The 19,479-nt window shown below is 36.6% G+C and overlaps 3 protein-coding genes across 3 annotated transcripts; 1 reads left to right on the forward strand and 2 right to left on the reverse strand.

Moving 5' to 3' along the window:
- Positions 1-4,057: 4,057 nt before the first annotated feature.
- cldn5b (claudin 5b) lies at positions 4,058-5,537 on the forward strand. Its single transcript, XM_016253487.1, has one exon. The coding sequence runs from the start codon at positions 4,191-4,193 to the stop codon at positions 4,842-4,844; it is 654 nt and encodes a 217-aa protein (XP_016108973.1). The 5' UTR covers positions 4,058-4,190; the 3' UTR covers positions 4,845-5,537.
- Positions 5,538-6,787: 1,250 nt separating this feature from the next.
- Positions 6,788-13,219, reverse strand: LOC107567748 (short-chain specific acyl-CoA dehydrogenase, mitochondrial-like). The gene is made up of 10 exons (XM_016253486.1): positions 13,137-13,219; positions 11,586-11,749; positions 11,342-11,491; positions 9,704-9,815; positions 9,329-9,480; positions 8,963-9,133; positions 8,203-8,340; positions 7,973-8,068; positions 7,647-7,703; positions 6,788-7,565 (listed from the first exon to the last, which is right to left on the reverse strand). The coding sequence occupies exons 1-10, from the start codon at positions 13,162-13,164 to the stop codon at positions 7,413-7,415; spliced, it is 1,221 nt and encodes a 406-aa protein (XP_016108972.1). The 5' UTR covers positions 13,165-13,219; the 3' UTR covers positions 6,788-7,412.
- Positions 13,220-14,060: 841 nt separating this feature from the next.
- On the reverse strand, positions 14,061-16,505 carry LOC107567753 (beta-crystallin B1-like). Its single transcript, XM_016253492.1, has 6 exons — positions 16,405-16,505; positions 16,009-16,155; positions 15,254-15,372; positions 14,698-14,830; positions 14,476-14,618; positions 14,061-14,393 (listed from the first exon to the last, which is right to left on the reverse strand). Exons 2-6 carry the CDS (start codon positions 16,132-16,134, stop codon positions 14,216-14,218), a joined length of 699 nt encoding a protein of 232 aa, XP_016108978.1. The 5' UTR covers positions 16,135-16,155; positions 16,405-16,505; the 3' UTR covers positions 14,061-14,215.
- Between the last annotated feature and the right edge of the window lie 2,974 nt (positions 16,506-19,479).

The raw sequence follows: 19,479 nt of genomic DNA on the forward strand, positions 1-19,479 counted from the left end.
GCTCAGTGCACCAACTGCATCAGTAAAGAGTCCATCAAAGCCAAAGTAGTCAACGTCGGAGGGGTGATATACATCATCGCAGGCTTGTTTGTGTTGGTGCCTCTGTGCTGGATGGCCAATAACATCATCTCAGACTTCTACGACCCTCAAGTGCCTTATGCAAAGAAGAGAGAAATTGGAGCTGCGCTCTACATCGGATGGGCAGCATCTGCCATGCTTCTGGTCGGAGGAGTGATCCTGTGTTTCTCTCGTCCACATGATGAGAAATCCTCGTATCCTCTAAAATATGTACCTCCACCTACAAAAGGCACATCAATCAATGGGGACTATGATAAACGAAACTATGTGTGAACCTCAACGTTCAACCATGGACTAGTGGCTCTGCGCATATGGACTTTCAAGGCTGTAAACTTTAATATCTGGGTAGTTCATCAATAATTCTATTTTTAATTCAAAAACAAGATTTAAGGTTCAAATATATATGAAAATGTATTTTTAGGTGCTCTGTTTCTTATAAATGAGTGTGAGAAATGATTTTTTTAAAGTTTGCATATCCATTAAAACGGCATGTTAAAAAATGTTTAAAATAGTTTTAGATGAAATAATGTGTCAACTTCCCAGTTACATGCAACGGGTCTTGTACCAAACTTAGCAAACATTCAGATAATCAATTGACAATGTATAAAAAAGTAACTCAAAAGTAACGTAACGCATTACTTTCCATAAAAAGTAACGTAATTAGTTATTTTTTATGGAGTAACGCAATATTGTAATGCATTACTTTAAAAAGTAACTTTCCCCAACACTGTAAATGAGTGACATTGTGTGAGACAGACATGCATCTCCAGCAACACAAATACAAACATGTCACTCCAGACATGATGTGGAGGCTGGTACATGCTGCAAAGTTTTTACCCAGACCCTCCTGACGAACAACAGCCTGAATCAACAGAGATTTTCCTGCTTCGGTCTGACTCATGATTAGTGCTTCTGTCAAGGTGCCACTGAATGTGTTGCTCAGCATTTTTACAACACTTTGGGAAAGTGGCTGACTTACTGATAGCACACTTTTGTTTAGTTTTCTTGAGAATCAATCAGAGAGCTTTTAATACCAACAGAAACCTGGTTACAGTAAATGTCATTAATAGCTTTACATAAGCCTCTGTGAGGGGCGTCCACTCCAGTAAATGGACAATTGCACCTTATGGACATATAGGAAATGGTCACTTCTGGGAAATCAGCTTTGTGTGAGAAAGCACTGTCAATTTAACTGTAGCCTAATAAGTTATACTAAATTTAAAAAAAATTCTTCAGGCACTGAAGTCATTGGTTCTATAAGGCAAGAACAAAGCTATCTGTTTGGCTCTTGAGTCTTCGGTATCTAAGGTGGTACTGTGGCTGTCTTCTGTCATTTTCTCCGCAGCTGCATGTTCACAATCACAAATACGAGACAGTTCACCCCTCTTCCTGTTTTTCCTGCGCCACTCCTCTGCATACTTTAGGAGAGGAAGTAACAAATCTAAGCATACGTTATGACTGGACACATGACACACTGGGCTGCACGTATGAACCCGAATCACGCAAGTTGAAGACATTAAAGGAGAGTTTTTATGCACAATTTAAAAAAATGTTATTCAGATTAATAATATAGCATAAAGTAAAGAAACAATTGCCTACTAGAAGCCTACAAACTCAGACTTCTAAGAAAAAAGTCACTAGTGAGGAAAAAGTCAGAAATCTGAGATAAAAAGTTGCAATTACTCTTTTTTTTAAACTTTATTCAGTGCTGCAGGGTGCCAGATTAAAATACCAAACAAATGACCTAAATTACTTAATTATCTAACAAAGCCTAACTTTGTTTTAAATGATTTTTAAAGTGACTTTGAAATGAGCAAGAAAGACACACAGCTAGACAGGAAAAAGGTACATAACTAAATGGTTCCTAAAATGGTCTAGTTGGTTGCTTCTGGCTGGTTACTAGGCCTAGGCAGTTCTGTCTGACTGCTACACTGTAAAAAATGACCGTGAATTTAACGCTAAAAGACTGTAAAAATGCTACAGTAAAAACCTGTTAAATGGTTAACGGTAAATTCCCCTACTATATACGGTGAAAAACTGTATTGGACATTACATGTTATGGACATTAATTTTACGGTAGTATACCGTTTTTGGAAGTGAAAAAGACCATATAATTTACAGTGAATAACCGTAAATTGACATTCCCAGAATTCCCTGCGTTACATTTCAAATTTGATGTTTTTTTTGTTGAAATAACTATGTTTCTTCTTAGTTTTTTCTTATCAGTTTTGTATATTAGGGTTGTGTGTTACACCTAATGTTGTTAAATGAATGTTTATTGCATGATTTCAGTTTCATGTGTGTTACCGTGATGGTGTTTAGTGTTTGTGTGAATGACACTGTGCATCTTCTATATATGTTATTATTTAAAAGCTGCTTGTGATGGGCTTTGGTTCATCATGTGTCTTTCTCATCACCACCTGCATTTGGTGGTTATCAGTGTAATACAAAGCTACAAAACAGATTTCAGTACTTCAATAGGTTGGTATATTAACATTATATCAGTTAATGAAATTACGGTAATTAACTGTAAATTTAAGTTAAAACCGTAAAACCTAAACCGTTGCTACCGTATTTTTTACGGTAAAAAAACACATTGCTACCGTATTTATTACGGTAAAATTCCGGCAACCACAGGTGCCGTTTTTTTACCGTAAATTTTACAGATTTTTTTTTTTACAGTGTTGCTAAAGACATCTATGAAGTAATTCCAAGTTTGTGTAGCGCATTACATCACTTCGCCAAACGTCCAACAGAACTTCCATAAACAACAGCTAAATGAACACAAAAAAGGTTAGTTAACTCGGATAAACTTTCGCTTTTAAAAGTAGTAACTGTAAAAAATAATTGTATTTAAAATAACTGTAATAAGACGAAATAGCGATTTGGAGAGAGAGAGACCGGGAAATACGCAGGTAAGCGCTTGCTCTCTTCCACACACACACACACACACACACACACACACACACACAAAGCTACAAAACAGATTTCAGTACTTCAATAGGTTGGTATATTAACATTATATCAGTTAATGAAATTACGGTAATTAACTGTAAATTTAAGTTAAAACCGTAAAACCTAAACCGTTGCTACCGTATTTTTTACGGTAAAAAAACACATTGCTACCGTATTTATTACGGTAAAATTCCGGCAACCACAGGTGCCGTTTTTTTACCGTAAATTTTACAGATTTTTTTTTTTACAGTGTTGCTAAAGACATCTATGAAGTAATTCCAAGTTTGTGTAGCGCATTACATCACTTCGCCAAACGTCCAACAGAACTTCCATAAACAACAGCTAAATGAACACAAAAAAGGTTAGTTAACTCGGATAAACTTTCGCTTTTAAAAGTAGTAACTGTAAAAAATAATTGTATTTAAAATAACTGTAATAAGACGAAATAGCGATTTGGAGAGAGAGAGACCGGGAAATACGCAGGTAAGCGCTTGCTCTCTTCCACACACACACACACACACACACACACACACACACACACACACACACACACAGACATTCGCTAAATATGAAAAAATGCAAAGCCTTTCGCGCTAGTATCTGTGTTATGTGCTCTTTTTAACCAAAATAATTAATTCGCGTGGTCGTTTCACCTGAGGCGGGTTTCATTTGCAGCGCTCCGTCGTCAATTATTTCTGACGTGCCTTTTCAACATAAAGAAATTACCTCTTATCTTATACATTTGTGTGCTTGTTTTGACACGTGCCCCCCTTGTGTAAAGTGGGCTTTTCTTCTTAAAGAATACCAGGAAGACAAGGAAGTCCCACTTCCAGTATATTGCTGCTACCGTCACTTTTAAAAACTCCGACTGAATGATGCAGTTTAGTCTTATCCCGTTTTGTCCAGTGGCTCTCACTTCTGATTGGCTGTCGGGAGACGCGCTGCGCTCTGATTGGCTGGAGCCGCTCCTCTTTGTTATGAGTGCTCTTATAACAGCATCCTCCCTGCATACAAGAGCAGAAAACTCCCACCGCATCTCATCCTGCAACACTGCCAAGCGATGCAGAGACACTTCTGCTCTGAACACCTGCTTTGAACAAAAAGACTTTTTCTAGACTTTCTAAAGTGCATCAAAAAAAAAAAAAAACTTTGCAAAGATGATTTCTGCATGTCTGGAGATTATTGGACTTGGCTTGAGCGTCACCGGGACCCTTTTGGTGATGGTGGCTTGTGGGCTGCCCATGTGGAAAGTGTCTGCCTTCATCGAGGGCAACATCGTGGTGGCGCAAAACATCTGGGACGGGCTGTGGATGTCCTGCGTGGTCCAGAGCACAGGTCAGATGCAGTGTAAAATGCACGACTCTGTCCTGGCGCTGAACACTGACCTCCAGACCGCTCGGGCTCTGACAGTCATCTCAGCGGTTTTGGGTGTCCAGGCTCTGATGATAACCATCGCCGGTGCTCAGTGCACCAACTGCATCAGTAAAGAGTCCATCAAAGCCAAAGTAGTCAACGTCGGAGGGGTGATATACATCATCGCAGGCTTGTTTGTGTTGGTGCCTCTGTGCTGGATGGCCAATAACATCATCTCAGACTTCTACGACCCTCAAGTGCCTTATGCAAAGAAGAGAGAAATTGGAGCTGCGCTCTACATCGGATGGGCAGCATCTGCCATGCTTCTGGTCGGAGGAGTGATCCTGTGTTTCTCTCGTCCACATGATGAGAAATCCTCGTATCCTCTAAAATATGTACCTCCACCTACAAAAAGCACATCAATCAATGGGGACTATGATAAACGAAACTATGTGTGAACCTCAACGTTCAACCATGGACTAGTGGCTCTGCGCATATGGACTTTCAAGGCTGTAAACTTTAATATCTGGGTAGTTCATCAATAATTCTATTTTTAATTCAAAAACATGATTCAAATATATATGAAAATGTATTTTTAGGTGCTCTGTTTCTTATAAATGAGTGTGAGAAATAATTTTTTAAAGTTTGCATATCCATTAAAACGGCATGTTAAAAAATATTTAAAATAGTTTTAGATGAAAAAATGTGTCAACTTCCCAGTTACATGCAACAGGTCTTGTACCAAACTTAGCAAACATTCAGATAATCAATTGACAATGTATAAACTTTGACTCTGTTTGATTATATTTTTCTGTCTTTAGCTCCTTTAACAGTTTGTCCTAGTAATAATGAATTAGATGTACACGGGTATTTTTGTCTTAGTTAGTGATATTAGGGTCAGCGGCCCACTTGTTTGCATTTGATTTTAATCACTGTGGCGTAAGGTGGGGGAAGGGAGGGTCTATATTTCTTGTTTTTGTTCCGCTTTATGAGAGTGCAGTAATTAGACACGGTCTGTGCTTCAATAAGACACTGAATAATGCCTATATTGTTCTGCCTATAGACTCCAGGCTGCAGCTTTACATGAGACTGTTTTGATCATCTAAACCTCCTGATTGTACATAGTTGTATGAAACCATTTTTCAGTAAATTTGTGCATATTCAAAGTAATAAATACAAGTTTTTTTTGGTAATAATGTGTCCAGTTGCATAATTTTGATGGTACATAAATGAGGCATGTTTCATATGCATGAAATGTCTGAAGTGTACACAAGAATTGTAGCAAAAAAGCTATGTGACATGGTTTTAGATTTCTGATATCTTTAGAAAATAAACCAACATTTCCAGCTTGTTTTTATACAGTTCAAATGAATAAATATACTAAATGGCTCCCTAAATTACTAACACATTTGACAATATACTTAAAACAAACAAAAGCTTTGAAAAGTGTACCTTTGCCATCTTTTTCAAAATAATCTAATGCTGTGACATTCATACATATGAATGTGTTTATATAATTTTGGTTGGCCACTGTAACCAGTAGAGGTTAAAGGAATATTTCACCTAAAACATTTACTCATCCTCAGGCCATCCAAGATGTAGATGCATTTGGTCTTTCACCAGAACAGATTTGGAGAAATTAGCTTTGCATCACTTGCTCACCAATGGATCCTCTGCAGTGAATGGGTGCCGTCAGAATGAGAGTCCAAACAGCGGATTAAAACATCACAATAATCCACAAGTAATCTACACCACTCTACTCCAGAAATTACATCTTGTGTTGTGAAAATCTGCATGTTTTGGGGGGAACCATTCCTTTAACCGGCACTGGTTACATTTATTAAATTTTTTTTGCGAATGATCTTAGGCATTGTTAAAGCAAGGACAACAAAAGTCAGAGCCGTGACCTTTATCCTTATAAAAAATCATCAGCATCATTTCAGGTCTCCAGAATTCTGGAACTTTGACCCAGTTCTGAGTCCTGTGGGAAAAGCCCACACGCTCTGAAATGACAGAAACGGCACACAGGAAATGATGGCGCCTCTTCCCCCCGATGTGGCCGATAGATTAGAGACCCCACAGCACGTGGGACTGAAGCCAAATCTGGTCAAGCGCTCATTTCCTCATAAGCTAACAAACAGCACACACACTAACAAATGCATGTGTGTTAAATAAACAGGGTTCTTTAATAGGATCCTTTTGAAATGAAATATGCAAATATGAAATATTTTTGAAATATGCAAAAATGTTTTCACCTAAACAAACCATTTTATGATATCGAAAACATAAAAACAGAAAGTATGTCAAATAAATACAAAATATTTCATATTCTGAACTTTTGTAGGTCACTGATCAAATTAAAGACATTCATGAAAAAATGTTTCGGCTCAATTTTCACACAAATTTGTCTTTTGTTAATGCATTTTTTATTATTAGATTAAGACAAAACAGAAGATTTTTCACTAGTGATCGCAAGACTTTTGGAGCCCACTGAAAATTGTTCATGATTTCAGCATTGTATTATTCAAGTTGGCCAAAGAAACAACTGCAACATGTAACAGTGCAAGCTAGCCGTTTTAAAACCCTCAAACTTTGTCCCATAAACAATTTCCCTTTAGCCATAATTCAAACCAAATTCTATCATCAGAGGAATCTTATAGGTGTTACAATAAACCAAGTTTAAACAAATCATAGTATTAAAATTTGATATCATTATTTATTTTAAAATGCATAACAAATACACACAATTCATTATGTACAATCAGATATGCATTTCAATTCCCAGTGAAGATTAGTCCTTACAGTCTGATACAAAGGCAAACGATCCAGCCTCTCTACTGCATTCTTGTGGCACAAATGAGAAAATGCACTTCAAACAGCCTTGAGTCACTTTATCTGTGATAAAGCAACATTAATACATCTTCAGTGGCCAGTCACAGTAACACAGTCCTGAGATCTGTGACTGACCAGATCAGCCAATCCAGGCACAGTCATAACAGAGCGAGTCACTGTGAACATCAGCTCTCCTACTGCTGATATTCTTTCAGAATGTTGTTAGCAATGACTAATCTCTGGATCTCGCTGGTGCCTTCGTAGATCTCTGTGATGCGGGCGTCACGGTAGTGTCTCTCAGCAGGCATGTCTGTGACGTAACCCATCCCGCCCAGCACCTGGATGGCCTTCACATTTCAGCAAAATACTCATGTTAGTGCATCTACAGTTTGATGGGTTTAGAAATAAAATATCTATTTGATGATTACCTGGTGGGAGACAAACGTAGCAGCCTCAGATGCAGCCAGTTTAGCCATAGCAGCTTCCTGCAGTACAAAAAAAAACACACGCACACATTTTTCATGATATTCATTGCACCACTAACCCCAAGTTTAAATAAACCATTAGCACATTTACCATAAACTACAGAAACAGACTAACCTTAGTGAAAGGTTTCTTTGCGTCCCTCAGCATAGCAGCTCACACACACACATTTTTCATGATATTCATTGCACCACTAACCCCAAGTTTAAATAAACCATTAGCACATTTACCATAAACTTCACAATAGTTAGTTATGAGGAAACAGACTAACCTTAGTGAAAGGTTTCTTTGCGTCCCTCAGCATAGCAGCTCTCCAGGTGAGCAGTCGAGCGCTCTCTATGGCCAAGGCCATGTCTGCCAGTTTAAACTGAAAGAGACATTTATAGAGAAACGTCAGCAGCTGAATCATCCCAGATGAAAGATGAAAACATTAAAGCTTTCCACTTTCCCTCTGAATGTCACACAGGGAGTGTTTGTAGTGAGTTACAGTCAGTATATCACCTGTATCGCCTGCAGTTTCCCAATCGGAGCACCGAAAGCTGTTCTTTTATGAGCGTAATCAGCCGAACAGTCCAGCGCCGCCTGAGCGATACCAAGAGCCTGTGCTGCGATACCAAGCCGCCCGCTGTCCAGAGTTTGCTGTGGGATGGAAAACAGCTGCATTAGATCCCATGTAAACAAAGCAAATGTGAAAGAGCTTTAGTTTTATAACTTGACTAAAATGAAATGGTTTTATTTACAGTAACCGACAAAGGTTGAAATGGCACTGCGTTCCAAATTCAAAATATTGAAGAGAGTTGTTTCTCCTAGCCCATCCTCCTTAGACTCAGCAATCACACAGGTTGCCAGATTGAGGACACGCAACAGGAACATGCGCAATTGACACTGTACGCTGATGAGCTTCTGGACATAGCGGTTTTTAGATGGATGCCGAGGCTTTTTAGGTCAGGTAGAATTTGCAATGTCTGACGCAGTTTATTTGTTGGCTTCCATGGTTGCCATACGCTGTGTTTTCCACCAACTGGCAACCCGGGGAGCCGAAATACTACTGGGTAAAACTGTCAGTGGGTGGAATTACACAGCCCAAAACAAAAACAGCGATTCCAACACGGAATGCACATTTCAAAGTAGAATAACTGGCTGAAGCATTGTTTTTCAGGTGAAACAAAATATGTGTTTCCTAAATATCTGCAAACATATTGTGCTATTTTTATGCTTTAGTACAGTCAAAAAATGACATACAGCACCTTTAAAATCATACCATTGCAATCTTAAAGCCCATTCCGCGCTCTCCCAGCATGTTGCCGAGTGGGATGCGGCAGTCTTCCAGAATGATATTGGCAGTCGATGAAGCTCGAATTCCCAGTTTGTCTTCTTTCTTCCCTAAAGACAACCCCGGATGAGGCATCGGCACTAGGAAGGCACTAATTCCCTGATTTTTAAGTAAAATAAAATTGTATAAATAATTATACAAGTAAATAAATCATGTATTTTTTCTTTTGAAAATTCCCAATTCACCCTATGAATACATCAAATCAAAACAATTTCAGCTCTTTACATTTTTATGGACTTAAATTACACTGCATAATCAGTCGTTTTCAAATCAGTTCATTCGTCGCACACGAACCTTGTGTTTTAAGCTCTTGTCTGTTGTGGCGAAAACGACGGTGGCGGAAGCATCCCAGCAGTTGGTTATCCAGGCTTTGGTTCCGCTCAGAACCCACTCGTCTCCCTCCTGCTGTGCCAGTGTTGACGCCGCACCTGCATCGCTGCCGTTTCCTTTATAGCGAAAAACATATCTTCAGCACAACATTTCATACCACACTTAGATGAAAACAAGCTCTCACTGATGTTAGCATAAAATGGCAACTCTATGGATCTGTAGATGTAGAGCATAAATGAAATCATCTCAATAATCCACAACTGGTGGTTGTGTGAAGGAGTATGAGTGCACCTGTGTTTAGAAAGCAGACAGATCTCACGGAACTGCAGCTGTGTTTACCTGGCTCGCTCAGAGCAAAACAGCCGACTCTTTCCCCCGTGGTGAAGGGAGTAATCCACTGCTTTTTCTGTTCTTCTGTGCCAAACTTCAGAATTGGACCCAGGTACAGCGACTAAAACAGCAATTCGATCGCATGCAGAATTAAATCTCAGCTAAATGATAATGAAAAGGACAGGTTTGATACTTAGAGATTCAGTTCAGTAATCTGTAAAGTATGAGCAATAGTGATTCTATATAATATATATAATTCTACATATATACAGTGGTGTGAAAAAGTGGTGGCCCCTTCCTGTTTTTTAAATTTTTTGCATATTTGTCACACTTAAAAGATTCAGATCATCAAACTAATTTTAATATTACACAAAGATAATGCAAGTAAATACAAAATGCAGTTTTTAAATGATTTTATTTTATTAAGGGAAAAAAGCTGTCCAAACCTGCCTGGCCCTACGCAAAAAAGTAATTGCCCCCTAAATCTAATAACTGGTTGTGCCACGCTTTGCAGCAACAACTGCAATCAAGTGTTTGCCCAGGTACAGCGACTAAAACAGCAATTCGATCGCATGCAGAATTAAATCTCAGCTAAATGATAATGAAAAGGACAGGTTTGATACTTAGAGATTCAGTTCAGTAATCTGTAAAGTATGAGCAATAGTGATTCTATATAATATATATAATTCTACATATATACAGTGGTGTGAAAAAGTGGTGGCCCCCTTCCTGTTTTTTACATTTTTTGCATATTTGTCACACTTAAAAGATTCAGATCATCAAACTAATTTTAATATTACACAAAGATAATGCAAGTAAATACAAAATGCAGTTTTTAAATGATTATTTAATTTATTAAGGGAAAAAAGCTGTCCAAACCTACGTGGCCCTACGTGAAAAATTGATTGCCCCCTCCTGTTAAATCATGAAAGAACTGCAATTAACCACATTATTTTAGAAAGCTGAGTTAAATTTCACTAGCCACACCCAGGCCTGATTACTGCCAGACCTGTTTTAATTGCAGTTCTTTCATGATTTAACAGGAGGGGGCAATTGATTTGTCACGTAGGGCCACGTAGGTTTGGACAGCTTTTTTCCCTTAATAAATGAAATCATCATTTAAAAACTGCATTTTGTATTTACTTGCATTATCTTTGTGTAATATTTACATTTGTTAAGATGATTTGAAACATTAAAGTGTGACAAACATGCAAAAAAAATAAGAAATCAGGAAGGGGGCCAACACTTTTTCACACCACTGTATATATAATACAGTATGAGGAAAAAATAAGTATCAATATAATAATTATACATATATGTATATGTATGTGTGTGTATCTATATATATATATATATATATATATATAAAATGATGTCTCAAAACTATATTTTTCAAAATATAATTTAAATTGATCAAAAACATGGTGTAGGATTGGAAGATTGGAATTGTATATTTAGCTAAATATGTTTGGACATTTTTTAAATATTTAAAAATATATCTAAAAATATATATTTTTTTGAGTTCTTTTAGGCACTGCATAAATTCATTGTTTAACCATATATATTCACATACAGATTGAAGTTTTAAATGTGCACTTAAACAGATTTAGCAGAATTCATTGAGTCACAGAATAAAAGACGACTCACATTATTCACACTGACGATGACTCCGGTCGATGCACATCCTCTGCTGAGCTCTTCCACGGCCAGACAGTACGCCAGATAATCCATCCCAGCTCCACCCAGACTCTCTGGTACCTCTACAGCCATGACACCCATCGCTCCCAGCTCTTTTACCTACACCATCCAAAAATCAACCACAATCATCCTCATGTGCTCTAATCGAAAGACAGTGAATACTGTGGAGCTCCATGGCTCAAGCTCCTTTTACCTGCTTGGCAGGGAACTTGTGATCTTTGTCCAGTTGAGCAGCGATTGGCGCAAGTTCTTTTTGAGCGTAATCCCTACATGTCTGCCTCATCATCTGGTGCAACTCTGGCAGCTCCGCAAGCTGGCTCAAACAGCGAACGCCATGCCCTACCGCCATGCCCAGAGCTGATAAATACAGAAAAGAAGATTATAGTAACATGTATACTGTATATATTTACTAAATGAATAATGAACAAATGAAATGGCAACATAAATGTGATTCCGCAAAAATAAGTTAATGATAAAGCAGTGATATCATAGATACATGGCAATTAGGGCTGCACGATTTTTGCACGAATTGTCGATTATTCCCTTGAAATTGTCATTGCGATTATTAATTACGATTATCACAATTTACACTGAATGATGTTTATACCATTGTTTGATGCAACTGCATGCCGTATTTTTATATGAAAAAAAAAAAAACTGAAAACACTCTAACTGAAAAACCTTTAGTGCTTTCCTAAAGTATTAAACATCAAATGTCAAATATACATCAGATTGGTTTCTTCTTTAAATGATAAAAAAAGTAAAAATATGAATGGTATTATAACGTTATACTAAAACTAAAACAATGGAAAAACCTTTAAGATAACATGTTCCAAGAAAAAAACATCTTAAGCGAGCAGAATAACACAAGTGGACTTTGAACGATTACGTAATTGTGGCATCCATAATTGTAACTGCGATTAGAAATTCGATTAATTGTGCAGTCCTAATGGCAATCAAATATGCATAAATTGCAACACTAAATCATAATCTAATCAGTAGAGAATATTTGAATATTACAGTATTTTACATAGTAAAACTACAAAGAAAATCATGAAACTTCCATGGCTAATGTACAAAAAAACTATATATGTTAGTTTATATATACTCGTATTTCACTAGTAGCATTTATATGTTAGGGTAGTGAAATACGAGTTTATGCGCATGCGCAGAACCTGCAGAGTAAAAGTAGGTAAAAGGTCATTGTGCATTTTCACACTATTCAAAATAGCTGTAATGAGACAAATGCATTCAAATTGAAAAATCAGTTAGATAAACCTACTCTGAATGCATAACGCGTGCATTTCTTCAAGAAACTGAGTGACATTTGTTTTGAATGAAAAAGTAAAGATCAACCCCACATATGACAATAAACCATCCAAAACAACACGAACATAGCAAACTAACATTTCAGATTTCATACGTGTTCGTGCCTAGAACCATGAAGAATCATGAAGTGAATTTTAATAAGGTAAGCACGTGATTACTCTTATAATATTTATTGACTAGTTTATTAATGGTCTTAACTTTAGACCTAACCGAAACAGGGTCTTATAAAATAAATGATTATGTGTTACGTTAATATTTATTCAATTAACGTTACCAAAAATTTAGACAGTCGTACAAATGTTTGTGAATCACTCGCTTAAATAAACTAGCTGCATATTACATGCGCGCAGAGTCGCTCGTGAGCTGCGAGTGACACTGCTGTAAGCAGACAGTAATAATCAGTAACACTACTGACCTCTACGTGCTTTGAAAAGCGCCGCCATCTTGGCTCTGATGTATCTCTACTTTCGCAACAGCAAACAGGAAGCGATGTGTGACCGGTCGGGTCATGTGATCATGACGTAACGCAGACGTTTTATTTGATTAGATCTATTTGATTAGATTTGATTATTTTTTAGAGTTTAAAATGAAATATACATTTGAATTTTGTGATATATTTAAATGGATTTATATTCATTTTTAAATGTCTGTGTAAATGAAGGTCTCACTCTATAGTCTATATTATGATAAAAATAAAATCAAGATACATTTCAGTACAGAAACTGTTTATATACTAATCCATAATCTGATAAGTAATTGTTTTACAGATATTAGTTTTTAAATAATTTATTTGATCTTGTATGTCTATGTATGTCGAAATGTAAAGTAAATTAAGGCTTCACTCTTTATTATAATAAAGCAGTGAAATTATAGCATAAAATAAATTTTAATAAAAGCACATATATTGCGATACTAATGCATGATATGATCAATAACAGGCTTACAGATATTAGAAATGATTTATTTGAGTTGAAATTAAATATAAATGTATTTGATAAAATACATATTATATTATAAAAATCAAAATTTAATATTACATATTTATAAAGATAAGATTTATATTTAAATGCTATATTTAAAACATGTAATTAACCCTATATAATACACATTATGTTCAAATTATTGGAATATGCATCCCATGAGAATTATGTTAAAACCAAATAGCTCTATTAGCAAAATTAAGATATTTTGAATATTAAAATTTTCCCTGGACATTTATTATTTTTTTTGTGAGGGAATTTGTGTATTTATACTGTAGCCTATATTTGTGTATGTAAGTCCTTTAAATGTTAGAAAAGAATAACAAGAGATGTCAGCTTTTTTGTTTTTCCAAAACATGTTTATTATTGGCATCATAAAAAGTCAGTTAGATGTCCGGGACAATTTAAATGAATCTATTTTGGGGGGAGGAGTCAGAGAAAAGGGGGCGGTACGGGGATAAAAAGCACCATGAGAAGGCTAGTCGCTATGCAACAGGACCGCAGCGGGGTGAGTTCACTGTTTAGCGGTGGTCAGATTGAAGAAGCCGCGCTGGTGGAACTGCATGTCCCTCACACGCCGCATGGACTGAATCTGAGGCTGGAAGGCGCAAAACTCGTTGTAGTGTCTGTAGTCGCCGCACTCAAACAGATACTGGTAGCCTCTGTAGCCGGGGTACTGGTATCCCACCCAACTTCCAAAAGAGGAACAGAGTGTGTAAAACATGGGATAGTATTGCTCTTAGCCGTTAACTGAGGTTTTGATTTGGTACTCACGCTCCACCGGGAACCCTCACGCTGCCCACTCTGTCGCAGAAGCCATGCGCCCACAGGGTTGGCACGTCATCCTCCTGGATCTCCATCTTGTTGCCCTGGAAGTCACACAGCTCGTACAGGCAGATCTTGTGCTCCATGGGGTCCTGTAGGCATTTGGACCAATTAGCAACATGCATTTGAATACAATAAGGAGAAGTTTCGATGCTCTCCCAAGTGTCCTACCATGCGGATGGGTCTGAGGGACATGAGACAATCACTGCGGTAGCTGTTTGACCAGGTGTCCCAGCGAGGATACTCGCCCTTCTCCATGATGAACATCTCGCCACGGAAGTTAGTCTGCTCGAAGGCAACAAAGCTGAAGACATGGACAGCAGGGACAGATGTGTACCAGACAGTGGACGAGGAAAAAAAAGAGGGATGGAGGGATGACAGCATGAGTACGGAGGGAAAAGGATGGTACCAACTAAATATAGCTCAGGGTTATAGTTAAGAAAACTGAAAATGAAAAAGTGAAAATACATTTTAAAATATTTTAAATATATCATTTTCAATTAGTTTAACTGTATGTACTAAAATAACTAAAACTCAAATAAAAATGAGTAAAAACTATATAGGCATATTAAAAAAAATGATTAAAAATGACAAAAACACAAAACAAAATACTTATTCAAATAAAAAAGTAAGTCAAAATACTGATATAAGCTATAAAAGTATCTCAAAGATTTAACTACAGCCTCTATGTTTTCCCCATCCACATTAGAAAATATCCGTGACTTACGGGCCGCACTCAACAATGATACTGCGGACTCTGTCCATTCCGCGTTCACAAATGTTCGTGCACTCATTCTGGACCTCCATCATCCTGCCCTGGAAGTTCTCCTGGTCGAACAGGAAGATCTGCAGGAGATGAAGAAGTAGAACATGACCAGGTTTCCCTTTCTTACTTTCTTAATTTCACAATTAAGCCTGATTTTGTGGATACTCTTAAAAATGAAGTTTCCAAAAGGATTTTTCTGCAGCGATGCCATAGAAGAACCATTTTGGGTTCCCCAAAGAACCTTCTTAAGACCGTTAAAGAACTTTTTCTATTATGCACAATGGAAAGTTTCCATGGATGTCGAAGGCTCTTCATGAAACTATAGAAGCCAATAATGTTCTTCAGAACCAGAACAGTTCTTAAAATAACAATTTTTCTTAGTGTGAAGTATTTTTGAACTATCTAAAGAATATTTTTCCACTACAAATAACTTTTTGTGCAATGGAGGTTCTATAGATGTTAAGCGTTCTTCATGGAAGTCAAAAAAGAACAATTCTTTTCTTTTTATTTGTTGAAGAATCATTTGGGTTCCTCAAAGAACAGTTATTTAAAGAGCATTTTATAAAGAACCTTTGTTGCAATGGATTTTAAAGGTTTTTGTGAACCATAGATTCCACTAAAGATACTTTACTTATAAGAGTGTAGGTTTCATGCGAATCACAATATCTGTAAGTGGTCTGTCTGACAAAATCCGATCTCTAAAACCAGATACTTACTTTGTAGTTACCCATGAATCCGGGGTCTCCGGTCTTGGAAGCCTTGCTGGTGGCGGCAGGGGCGGGAGCTCCCTTGTCCTTGGTGTCAGTGCCCTGGTTGGTGGCGGACTTGGCGGTCTGAGACATGATGAAGGGGTTCAAGAACGTCTGTGAGAAAAGAGTAAAGGGTGGGAAAATGTCATGAGGCTTGAAACTGGTGCGTATACTCCAAAACATCCATGTGGGACTGGTGTTGTGGGACAGGGGTTGAATGTTAGGGATGGTACGGTTTGGGCTTCACATTTCAAATGGTTCCAATCCCTGAAAAACCAGTGAATCCAGGGCAATTCCTTACTAGATCTGTGAGATGGTGAAGGGACTCAGCTTTTGCTGTATCCGTTTTACCTGGGCTCTTACCTGCTTGAGTACAGCTGTGCTGGGTTGGCTGGCTCGTGCTGGCCCCCTCTGACCAGTGCTCTAACTTTTATACCCTGGCAAGGGGAGTACAGAGGCCCTCGGGGTACAATAGAAACACGTCGTCATCAGACTTTGCCTGTGCCAAAGCCGCAGGGTCATCGCATAGCCCAGAAGGCTCTCCCCGCAGCGCCCGTAAGCGTTTTACTGTCAATGAAAAGCCCTGACCATGGCACTTTCCCTCTTAGCCGGTGCTCTATGCTATAGGCTACATATAGACAGGGGTCAGGGGTCACGTGATCCTAATCCACTCTACTTTGCTCTCTGACTTTGCCTGAGTTTCACAAGAAATACACGCTGTGATGTTTGCACTCTGATATACACTCTGATTTCAAATGCATTACAATATATATTTTGTGTGCAATTATAATCTTCATCAAATTAATTTATATATGGTTTTATTTTTAATATATTTTAAATGTAAATTTATATATATATATATATATAATTTTTTATCATATCTTTTTTTTAGGTTTAATGCATTATTATTAGTAGTAGTATTAGTTAATACTAGAGAGCTTGTGATGTTTATATATGAATCTATATTATAACATATAATGCATTATTATTATTATTATTATTACTATTGGCCATAAGAAAAGTTTATATATATATATATATATAAAATATTGTGTTCATTATTATTATTCTTGCTACAAAATGTTGGCCATATTAAAATCCATACCTGACATCCATTAATGGTTTGATCTCAGTCATTCAGATGCTCATGATTTTTAGGCTTAATATTATGTTTTCAATGGCATCTTTTAGGTCGTGTTTGTGTCTTGGTATGTGTGATAGCAGACACAGAATGAGCTTGTTATGCAACAGAAGGATCCCACATGGAGTTGCGCAGAGTCTCACAGGCACTCTTTGAACATGCGGTTTGAGATATACGGCTACAATCTTCTCAAATGAATGCTGCGATAGCCCTGTAACAACTGCAATGTATCTTTTGAGAGCCTCTCCTTACTCTGACTCACTGATTAGCAATAACCTTTGAAAGCACAGTGATAAATAAAGAGCAGTTTACAAACCTTAACATGCTTTAGCTTTATAGAAGCCTTACAGTTTTCATCTAATTGTATATAATAAATGTTTTTTATATTCCGATGTGAACTTTTTTTGCTTGCATTTTATGTTCGAAATTTGTTATATGCATTAAATGTATTCTTCTTCTTCTTCTTCTTCTTCTTATTATTATTATTGTTATTAAAGTTGTTTAGTCACAATCAAAAAAGTTTTTCTTTTTTTGTTGTTTTTTAGATTACATTCCTGCAATGTTAATGAAGGCCAGAATTCTATATTTATTGATTAAAACTAAATATAATCTGGAGTTGTTTAACATTTCTGTCAGGATTTCCCTTGGGGTTGGAGATGGAGCTGCAGAGAGTTTGTGAGACTATGGAAATGGCTTAAATAAATAAGTATGTATGTACTAAGTAAGTAAATAAATAAATAGATGTCCATTTAAAGGCACAATATGTTTTTTTTATTAAAATATCCAAAAACCACTAGAACAGTGTTAAATATTTTGCTGACTTGGTTTTGAATACGCGCCCTCTAGTGGCAAAAAATTACATATTGTGCCTTTAAATGTAAAATATAGCAATAGCATGTAATACCATTCAAGGGTTGGGGGTCAGTAAGATGTTTATTTGAAAGAAATTAATGCTTTTATTTAGCAGGAACACATTAAATTTATCAAAAGTGTCAGAAAAGACATTTATAATTTTACAAAAGATTTCTATTTTCAAATGAATGCTGTTTCCAAAAACATATTAAGCAGCACAGTAGTTTTCAATATTATTACAATAATAATAGATGTTTCTTGAGCAGCAAATCAGCCTATTAGAATGATTTCTGAAGGATCATGTGACACTGAAGACTGGAGTAATGATGCTGAAAATTCAGCTTTGCATCACAGAAATAAATTACATTTGAACAGATATTCAAATAGAAAACAGATTTTAAATTGTAATATTATTTTACAATATTACGGTTTTTACTGTATTTTTTTGACCACCTATAGAATCAGAATCAGAATGAGCTTTATTGCCAGGTATGTTTACACATACGAGGAATTTGTTTTCGTGACAGAAGCTTCCACAGTGTAACAGAATGACAGTGACAGAACAAAAAACACAGAAAATAAAATATAAATAAAATAGAACAAGTAAATAAGGAATAAAAATATATAAATCGACAATTGTATGTGCAGGTATATTACAATAGACAGTTTTTGTATGTACAGGTACTGTATATTATGTGCAAATTTGAGGTGTAGACTGAGTATGAGTGTTAGATAAGTAAGTGTATGAGTGAATAAATAGTGTGTGTTCTACAGCAGCCTTGATGAGCATAAGAGACTTATTTCAAAAACATGAGTCTTACCCAAATGTCAGAGAGAACATGCAAAGCTATTGTAAAATGCATTAGACTTATATTGCATTTACATTTCACATTACATTTTGAGAGGTTAACATTATTTAAAATTATTTAAACTAAGGTGATACTTCAAGTAATTAATTTAGGTCATAGAGGTTCATCTGAGAAAAAACAAAAACCTTGAACAATATAATATATAGGTGAAGCTGATTTAAAAAAGAAGCTGACATTTTTTTGTTTGCTTAATGCATGCTAATAGCTTTTTTCACTTTTTGTTTTCACATCGCCAAACTATTAAAAAACCAAGACCAAGATCAATTATTTTCCTCAACATATTTAAAGGTTATCTAAAAGTTAGATTTACCTAATTATCCTGGGCCACAAACAAGGGATATTTTTAAAACTGTATATTATTGTACAAAAGCTAAATATATTACTGTGTAAATCCAAATACTTTTTAATCATTTAGTATCTTTTATGATGTTATTTACTGTAAGTGTATGACATCTTCACAGCATCACTGTAGAGTAGACCTCCCCTGCTGTCAATCATTATTTTCAACGCATTCACTGAACCAAAACAAGAGCGTCATATATGGAACGTGTCCAAGACCAGCACATCTCCCACTGC

The sequence above is a fragment of the Sinocyclocheilus grahami genome, unplaced genomic scaffold, assembly GCF_001515645.1.
Source record: "Sinocyclocheilus grahami isolate Dianchi unplaced genomic scaffold, SAMN03320097.WGS_v1.1 scaffold1186.1, whole genome shotgun sequence".
NCBI lineage: Eukaryota > Metazoa > Chordata > Actinopteri > Cypriniformes > Cyprinidae > Sinocyclocheilus > Sinocyclocheilus grahami.

Coding starts and splice junctions, on each gene's coding strand:
- cldn5b (XM_016253487.1), top strand. CDS start 4,191: ATGATTTCTGCATGTCTGGAGATTATTGGACTTGGCTTGAGCGTCACC.
- LOC107567748 (XM_016253486.1), bottom strand. CDS start 13,164: ATGGCGGCGCTTTTCAAAGCACGTAGAG. Junction 7,704..7,972: donor CAAAGAAACCTTTCACTAAG/GTTAGTCTGTTT, acceptor TTTGTACTGCAG/GAAGCTGCTATGGCTAAACT. Junction 7,566..7,646: donor CTACGTTTGTCTCCCACCAG/GTAATCATCAAA, acceptor TGAAATGTGAAG/GCCATCCAGGTGCTGGGCGG.
- LOC107567753 (XM_016253492.1), bottom strand. CDS start 16,134: ATGTCTCAGACCGCCAAGTCCGCCACCAACCAGGGCACTGACACCAAG. Junction 14,831..15,253: donor ATCATTGTTGAGTGCGGCCC/GTAAGTCACGGA, acceptor CCATGTCTTCAG/CTTTGTTGCCTTCGAGCAGA. Junction 14,619..14,697: donor CCCTCAGACCCATCCGCATG/GTAGGACACTTG, acceptor AAATGCCTACAG/GACCCCATGGAGCACAAGAT.